The 9,141-nt window shown below is 38.3% G+C and overlaps 2 protein-coding genes and 1 non-coding gene across 4 annotated transcripts in view; all 3 read left to right on the top strand.

Moving 5' to 3' along the window:
* Positions 1-77: 77 nt before the first annotated feature.
* kansl2 (KAT8 regulatory NSL complex subunit 2) lies at positions 78-6,703 on the top strand. The gene is made up of 10 exons (XM_065285798.2): positions 78-209; positions 701-953; positions 1,033-1,208; positions 1,293-1,407; positions 1,523-1,686; positions 1,783-1,949; positions 2,110-2,200; positions 2,870-3,123; positions 5,891-6,085; positions 6,207-6,703. The coding sequence occupies exons 2-10, from the start codon at positions 703-705 to the stop codon at positions 6,300-6,302; spliced, it is 1,509 nt and encodes a 502-aa protein (XP_065141870.1). The 5' UTR covers positions 78-209; positions 701-702; the 3' UTR covers positions 6,303-6,703.
* On the top strand, positions 2,346-2,482 carry LOC135776159 (small nucleolar RNA SNORA2/SNORA34 family). Its single transcript, XR_010544085.1, has one exon. It is a non-coding gene; the product is annotated as a small nucleolar RNA SNORA2/SNORA34 family (small nucleolar RNA).
* Positions 6,704-7,333: 630 nt separating the features above from the next.
* The window catches only part of nckap5l (NCK-associated protein 5-like), a 31,926-nt gene continuing 30,118 nt past the window's right edge, over positions 7,334-9,141 (top strand). For both annotated transcript variants that reach the window (XM_065285794.1, XM_065285789.1), the window contains exon 1: positions 7,334-7,530. The gene's annotated coding sequence lies outside the window, so the exon portion shown is untranslated. The remainder of the gene's footprint in view (positions 7,531-9,141) is intronic.

The following is a 9,141-nucleotide window of genomic DNA, read 5'->3' as shown; positions in this document are numbered from 1 at the left end:
GCCAATAATAAAGATATATACTCACCCAGGAAGTGTTTTCCTCCAATCAAATCTTTTCTTATACGATTGTGAGCCAATAAACAAATGTGGGCGGGTGCTAAAATGGATGACGTTCATTTTACAGCGTATTGTTGGTACTTCAGCTCTTCGCTGGGCGGATCGGCAAGGATCGTTATCTGTGAAACGTTAATAAAAACATAATATATTCGGTAAGTTTTGCCAGTGGAAATGTCAGATTTTTATGTACAGGATTGTCGGAACGCACTCTGTATAAAAACGAAACAGTTTTGAGTCAGTTTATGTGGGGTTAAGGTTTTTTTTTCGATTCATGAATGTATGTACGTTAACGTTAGTTCTCAATTCAAAGATGGCCGCAGCATTAGCGTATTCATTTGGCGCTTTCCCCATAAAATTATAACGCCAGTCGTTTAATTTCTTTTAAGGTTGGTAGAGTCATTGTTGTGTTAACGTTAACATTTGTGTAAATGCAAAATAAATAAAATAAAATTAGGATTTCTCACGATCTGAAGAGAGATACGTACACTTCGTACACGTTTTTCTAGAATCTGAGGGAATGTCGCATGTTGGTAACGTTATATTAAACGGCACACGTCTTTATTTATGCATGTTTATTGAGGTCTCCAAAATGTTTATCACAACAGTCTGCATTTAAGTGACTTTAATTTGAATTGATGAACAGTGATGAACAGGATTCGGATCCACGTGTTACCGTCCAGCAGGGGTAGAGTGACACAGGCTGCTCGAACCCAAGAGCCTCAGACCTGCTCCTATACCCAAAGACCCTGTTCGCATCCTCGACTGGAAGGCCTCGAGTTTTGCATTAAACACATTCTTGAAGATAAAAATGCCCCGTACAAGCAGTGCAGTTATGTGTCCAACAAAAATGGCAAGCGTTGCCCCAACGCAGCCCCCAAAACAGAGAAAAAAGATGCGTGAGTATGTTTATATTTTAATGTAGTTATGATGCCCAGAGTATGAAAATGTTTACGTAACTGTGCTGCTTTCTCTTAGAGTAACGTTCTGTGCTGAGCATGCACGAAGAAATGCGTTGGTTCAGCAAGCTCAAATGCGTAAAGCCTCATCAGGACCTTCACCAGACGTTCTGTTGTCTCAGCTAAGTGGTTACAGTCGGCCAGATTTTGGAGTTCACAGTCAAGAGGGGCGTAGTGAAGCTAGTCGCATACTGGGTAAGATTTTACTTACTGGTAGTTATTAACTAAACAGACAGGTTGTCTGTTTAATAAAGGTTTTGTATGCTTTTCCTCGTTTAGATGATGACAGCTGGAGTGAAGAGGAGCAGGACCAGGTTGTTTTGGATCAGACTTGGAGAGGAGACCCTGACAGTGAGGCTGAAAGTCTAGACACTGACCACGAAGACCCTTTGAAGTGAGAGAGAGTTCCCCATTTAACTCAATCCACTGATCTGCTTGCTATAAAGCATTGTTCGTTTCTTTATGTTACCCGAGATGCCAACTAATCGAGGTTTACTTATTTTCTATAGGCATGCTGGTGTGTACACCGCAGAGGAAGTGGCACTCATCACACGTGAAAAGCTAATCAGACTTCAATCCCTCTACATAGACCAGTTTAAACGTCTGCAACACTTATTGAAAGAAAAGAAAAGGCGCTATCTGCACAGCCGCAAAATCGAGCATGAGACCATTGGTAAGGCAGTTGCAAATTACCTTTTTTTTTTTTTCATTTATGGTGGCGGTGATGTGCCATAATTTATGTGAATGATCACTGTTGTTTGGGATGCAGGGAGCAGCTTGCTAACAGGCCCAGAGGGTCTGTCCACGAAGGAACGAGAAAACCTGAAAAAATTAAAGGCCCTACGTCGCTATCGCCGGCGGTATGGTGTGGAGGCTTTGCTGCATCGCCAGCTAAGAGAACGCAGGCAAGCGGTTACAGAGGGTGGAACACCACAGGTAAAAAGCTTGAATCTGACATAATTTATTCATTTTACAAATTAAAAATAAGGTTAAATATATAAAATCGATTCTTGCAGAAGAAAAAGCTTACGAAGCTTTCTGTGATGGTCAGTGATTTTTTTTATTAAATAGATGTATTTTGTGCTCTTTCTGACAGGCAATGCGCTCAGGCCAGAGATGCATATCCTTTGTGGAAGGTACACGCTGTTCAAATCAATGCCTGCCGATGACGCGACATTGTGTATCACGTATCCTTTTTTGTTATTGGATTATCTGTTTCTTTTATTGTTCAGATCTGTTAAACGTTACTTTATCAAGTAGTGAATAATAAAATTTGGCTAATAGTTTTGGAAATTTATAAAGCTTTATGTAGACACACATTGACTGTCTCTTGAAGCCCTGAATCAAGGCCCACAGCTTACTGTAGCTGTTGGTTTCAAACAGCGGCTAAAATCAAAGTCTTCCAATAGTTTGTTGACTTGCCCATGACATGTAAATGGGTTTAGTCAGTTCAGTTTGAAGCAACACCTCTTACCACATCCTCCACCCTTTGATTTTTTTTCACATAAGTGTTTGTGATTAGTTTTCCAAGTATGCCAATATTGTTTTTATAATATGCGCATCTTGTCAATAAGCCGGTTCCTTGATTAGTAGTAAAATGCCATCACCTGCTTTCAGAGGGAGCAGCATTTACTACACAAAGCTTGCCCAGGCGATACGTCCACGATAATGAATATGAAATTGCCACGATTTTCAGTAAACTACAGCTTTGTGTAGTAAATGCCACTCCATCTGAAAGCAAATGGCAATTTACTAATAATCAAGGAACCAGCTTTACTGACAAGATCCGCATGACAATCACATGCGATTTATCGTGCAGCCCTACATATATTATCTGCCTTAACCTTTCACAATAGATATTTATCAAGACAGTAGCCAAGTTTTATTCAAGATGTGCCCAGGTCTAAAGGACGTTCCATGTGATCGCCCTGTGCACATGGGACAGTCAGGCGATCCTCGTTGCCCTTTGCACCTGTCTTTGCCTCCACCCATGTACCAACCTGAACAGGAATCTATCGCCCCCGAGCAACTAACGACTGCACCCACAGATATGTACCTTAGCGCTGCAGAGCTTCAACCAACAGAAAATCTACCTTTGGAATTCAGTGATGTATGATTTGTATTGATCTTTTCCTCATTAAACAATTACTGTGTGCAGTTGCTTTTCACAATTGTTTTGGCACATCCCTTTAAACAAAGTTTTATATTAACAGTATAATTACTATAATTACAAAATTTGTTCATCAAAAACAGATTACAGAAGTATCAATCAAGTATCTACATGCCTGCAAGCGTAGTTGCTCAAACACATCCCCTGCTGTGGAAATCATGCACCTGCCTTTAGCGTCACATAAATGAATAACAAGTGTTTCTAAATGTTTAGTCATCTTTAATTTTAAATGTTTGGCATTTTCAGTATGCTCTAAGTGTACCATATTTTGTTTTTATTTTTGGAAGTCTCATTTTCCTCTTATTTGCTGCTTCATTATTTAAAGTGCTCCGATGCAAAAACCTACCAAAAACCAAACATGAGGTAATGATGTTAACAGCTCTCGGCATGTAGCATACGTTCATCAAGTACTTTCCAGTAAAATTTGCTTAGTCATGGCCTAAGGCCATTCAGAAATGGTTTGTTGGCTGAATCCACAACGGTGATTTGTCAGCAAAATCCTCTTAAATGCCCAAAAGAATTGGATGACCTATGGTGTGCGCGCATCTAGGTGTAATGGTTTATTACCCAGTTAAAGGTGCAGTGTGTAATTTTTAGAAGGATCTCTTGACAGAAATGCAAAATAATATACAGAACTATATTATCAGAGGTGTATAAATACCTTTCATAATGAACCGTTATGTGTTTTTTACCTTAGAATGAGACGTTTTTATCTACATGTACCAGGGGTCCCCTTACATGGAAGTCGCCATTTTGTGCCGCCATGTTTCCACAGAAGCCCTTAAAGGACAAGTTCAGTATTTTACACTTAAAGCCCTGTTTTCAGATTGTTTTTGATGAAATAGAAATAGAAATTTCGACATATGATGCTGGCCCGAGAATTTTTGGGTGTTTATTGTATCACCTCCCACCTCTATAATGGCTTTATAGGTGCACAGGAACAATCCTTCCTAAAATGCATTAAACTCTCAATTACAAAGACGTGAAACTCACCGAGTGGTCAGGGGTGTTCACTGATATGCTCACAGAAAATTCGCTGCAAAAGACGCATTCCAACAGGTTTTATCGTAGTTTTTGTCCAACTCCTTTGACTTGTATTAGATGTGCTGTGAGGTACGGTATTACTCCGCGCCGGGAACTTTGTTTCTATTCTTGCAAATGGCAAAGGCGGATTATCACCACCAACTGGGCTGGAGTGTCTATTATTCAAGCTCTCAACGGAAGAATATACGGGTGTGAGGCGTTTGGAAAAATAGGTCCACAAGTTTACAACGAATGCTAAAACACCTATTGGAGAGCGTCATTTGCAGTGATTTTTGTGTGAGCGTATCAGTGAACACCCCTGACCACTCTGTGAGTTTCACGTCTTTGTAAATGAAAGTTTAATGCATTTTAGGAAGGATTGTTTCAGTGCACCTATAAAGCCATTATGGGAGGTGGGAGGTGAAAAACAAACACCCGAAAATTCTCAGGGCAGTTGCATATGTCGAAATTTCAGTCAAAACCTTTGTATTTCATCATAAACAATCTGAAAACAGGAATTTAAGTGTACAATACCGAACTTGTCCTTTAATGGACAAAGTGTTTTTACTAAGTTGTCTCCGACGATGGCATGCTGGTCCAGTGGGGCTACCATAGCTTCTCTATGCATTTCAAAAGCGAGGGGTGAGCAGTTGGTTGCAATTCGCAACCTCACCACTAGATGCCACTAAAATTAACACACTACACCTTTAAAGGAGGTTTACGAAATATGTATTGTATGAAAAGATATTGACTGAAGTTTTAAGCCTTTCACCTTAGTTCAGAAAGCACAATAAAGAGTGACTGGAGTCTTTTAGAAGTAGAGATCTTTGCATGTACTTAGAGGGTTTTGCCCTTGAAAGACGGTCAAATTTGTTAAATACCAAAGAAATGACATTAGTGAAAATAATTGTGAACATTTTAAATTACTGACTAATAATATTTTCATTGCAAATAAAATGAAATAACTGAAGCTAAACATAATTTTCACTTACAAGAAACTGTCATGATGCACTTGGTGGGTTTTGTGTCTGAGCTCTTCATTTGTTCAAATTTGTTTACTAAAACCTTAATTTTATACAAACTAATTTAAACATATTGCTCATTTTGTGTGTGTTACTTTAACTTCAAATAATAGAAAGATGGAGTTTCAAATTTTAATGCTAGTTGACAAAACAATTGCTTGTTAAAACCTTGACACTATTAAACATATATATATATATATTTAAATCTCTTGAAGCATTTTAAAAGTGTTGGTTTGAAGAAATGTGTAAAAAAGGTATTGTCCGCAACACTGTTTTTAACTCCCATATTTTAATACAGAAGCTTCTTTATTATAAGAAGTGAGATAAAAGCAGTGTTGCAGACATTGTTTTTTTCACTTTAATAGTTTATTTTATCCTGCAATTCACAGAAGTTGGGATGTGCACACAATTACTTGTTTAAAATAGTTTGAAGAAATGTGCCATGAATTGAGACCTCTGAATAGAAATCCTAAATGAAATTATTTTGACTCTCAAAATAAATCTGGTGGGCTTTTGTACTTTACTGTAAGTCACTGATTTCTGCACTATATGTATTACCCTGAAAGTACTGATATTTATCTGCTTTATGAATTCCTCTTTCATTCTTCATCACCACAATCAGCCATGTCATTACATCTGCTGACATGTTTCTTAATGTGTAGGATCTTGATGTTGAAGATGAGGGTTTGCAGTGTCCACCATCTCCCCTGCAGTTTGACACAGCTCTTGCTTTAGAAGACCAAACCATTAGAGAGATTGCAGAAGCACCCATGGATATTCTGACAGGGGATGAGCAGGGTTTTGAAGCCCAAGATGCAGAACTTTCAGAGAGAGATGAGGTGTCTGTGGAAGATCAGGTATTTTTGTTACTTTCATTTGCTGGAATAAACAGTAATACAGTTATGATTATAAGTGCAACCGTTTAAATCTGTTCTGTAAAGTGAGCATGCATTGCATTAATTTATTGTCTTTTTACAGGTTGAGTCTGAAATGCTTGAAGCAGTTGGACAAGCGGTAACCACACAGAATTCATCAAGGGACTCTCACATGAAAACAACAGATGCCTTATCTTGAGCACCATGTGACCTGATTTTCTCAGCTGCCATACTGTTGATATTTCAAACTGTTTAAATAACTATGTTTAAAAGCCATACTCCAGGAAGCCTATGTGGATTGCAGAAGCATTCGTGATTCCAGCCTTCTCTTTTCTTTAAATAGCACAGTAACAATTTGTGCTTTTGGTGAAGCTTAAAGGGCAAGTTTAACCATTAAATGCAGATTCACTGGTCGTGGCATTTACATGATTTCAGACAAGGCGATGTGGTGTTTTATTTTAGGGAGTCTGATATCTAGAATTTTGCCAAACTACATAGCGTAGTGTTTAAGCACTTTGTTTATACAGTAGATATTTGTTTCCTTATGGCATTAATAACTCATACTGAGATTTGTTTACTAAAATAAATCTTTACATCATGTCTTGCCCCAATTCATTACAGTTATACACATGAAATACATTTTTTCTGGGACAATGAAGTTGTTTATTTGAAGTTGGAGTCCTAAAACTACAATGAAAAACTTTCTCAAATGCTTTATAGAATACAATATTGGTCACTTTAGTTACAAACGAGATTGCATAAATAAAAACTAGATATCATATCTTATCATGTAAACATATTTACTTAAAATATAAATGTTGAAGACTACAAAAAATGCTGAGTTGCTGGTTAGTCACGAATGCTGACTCACTGCAGATGCACCAGCGTGCTGTTGTCAGACATTTTATCTTAACAAAATAAACTGGGTGAGCAAATATAAAACTATACTGCAAAAAATGTTTTAAGTATAGAATAAAAACAAGTCTTTTGAAAATGCTACGTGGAGCGCATAGAGATAGAAGGCGTGTTCTGCTTCATTGGGCGCTGGCAGATCATCGGTGTATGACATTGAAGTACCGCGAGAGTGACTTAAAAACGCAGCTTTAAACCGTTCTCGCGGTACTTTGATGTCAAATGCCGAACGTTCTGCGCAACGCTGCCCGAAGTCGAAAACGCCTAGATTATTTTACTCAAGCGGGGCGGGCAACACAATTTCGAGCCATGACATCACTTTTCCTGCCGAGCGCTTTAACCTAAACACGGGAAGAGAGATGGATGGGAAGAGACGACGATAAAACCTCAGATCAGCGGCTGGGAAAACAGACAAAGATGTCCACACGCTGCCAGTGTAAAAGTACAGTGAAAGGCATTTCTTAGCAATATTTAGCGGGGACATTTTCTGACAGAAGAAACAAGGATCGCGCGAGGTAAAGATTTATTTTACCCGGGTTAGCGCATGCACAATTTGTTGTTTAATTGTTGAAATGATGCAAAATACAACGTAATGTGCACATAGCGGGTTTGTTTTGTTGTTAAACGTTGATGTGTGAGGTATAAGGTGGGAAAAGGAAATGTGGGGCATTAGCCATCCGGCTAGTATGTGGGACACCGGTGGGTTTTGTAGACTGAGGATGCTTGTCGTGATGATATCCTGCCTTGTTCAGAAACAACGTGCATAAAGCTTGTCTTTTTAAAATGAGTTGTATTGAGTTGGTCAGTGTATAAACAAATACAGTAATATTGGATTTTTTCTTAGCTTTTGCATCGGACCACTGTGTAAGTTATATGGTTTCATGTAGTTAAATGTATACTCCCCCCACCCCCTTTGTCAAGCAAAGCAAACGTGTAGCTATATTTATAGACAACCCACAACTTTAGTGTTTACTTGCCTGCATTGTAAAATTGCTAATTTTGGAAGAGTTCATTCTGCATGAGACCCTAAAACAGCAACTAATTCAAGAGTAATTGAGGGTAAACGCATGCCCTCAGCCCGTCCTCTTTAATATGTTACAGATGTTTTTCACATTTGCGAGTCCCATGTTCAAAACCACGTTAAGGTCGTACAACCTACAATTCCCCTGGATTTAATATTGTGAGACGGTGCAGTTGAGATATTTATTCCTGCTTGGAATTTTAATGCCCGAACAAGCCATTACACAGTGCATGAAATAAATGATGTCCCCAAAATAGCTGACAGCAATTCAAAGCGAGATAAACTTCAAATTGCTTAGTATACCAAATGGCCACAAAGGACATTACATGCAGCAGGGGGGCACGCTCACTGTTTACTGATGGTCATGGTTGTTTGGTAATTTTGTGAACTACTCCCTATGATCACAACATTATCTTTGCATTGCTTTTGATCTTTTTTGCATGCCCGGGAGACATACATTGTCTTTAATGGGAGTCAGATGACACAGGCAAGAGCACACTATTAATGACTCCGAAACACTTAAAGAGGAATTCAGGATGTTTGTGATGGGTTTCCTTTTTGAGTTTTCTCATGTTGTGTGCAAAAATAACTAACAAACAGGTAATTTATCTTTGTTACTGAGTATAAACAGTGTGTGGGGATTTTTTTGTATATTACTTTGGTTGTTTTCAAGACAGATTCAGCGGCACATGCCAATGTGGGTGTATCCTTACTCGGAGAACACACACATGCTTCAGGCACTTTTGACTGAGGCGGATTTTCTTGTTGGACTCCTATGCAATTATGGTCCTATTTCTTTCAAGGAAACACTTATGCGTGCAAATGTTCTTTGGTTTTTACTGTGCTAAAATTTTTACATTTATTATGTACATTTTTAACATGTTATTGGTAACCATACTCACCAAACATTTCATCATATAAGTTTTCCTGGCAAGCACTATGTAAATTAATTCACATATATTATCAGTGTAGCAAATGCTGAAAAAATCCACTGAGTCAGGTTAAAACGGTGTGTAGTTGAAATTCCTGAATATAATTGCTATGCCAGAGCTGTCGCATATTTGCTATTGTTTCTATGTATATGTATTTAAACAGAGATACTATC

This window comes from Paramisgurnus dabryanus, chromosome 21 (genome assembly GCF_030506205.2).
Source record: "Paramisgurnus dabryanus chromosome 21, PD_genome_1.1, whole genome shotgun sequence".
Classification (NCBI taxonomy): domain Eukaryota; kingdom Metazoa; phylum Chordata; class Actinopteri; order Cypriniformes; family Cobitidae; genus Paramisgurnus; species Paramisgurnus dabryanus.
This window is presented reverse-complemented; position numbering and strand designations above follow the sequence as displayed.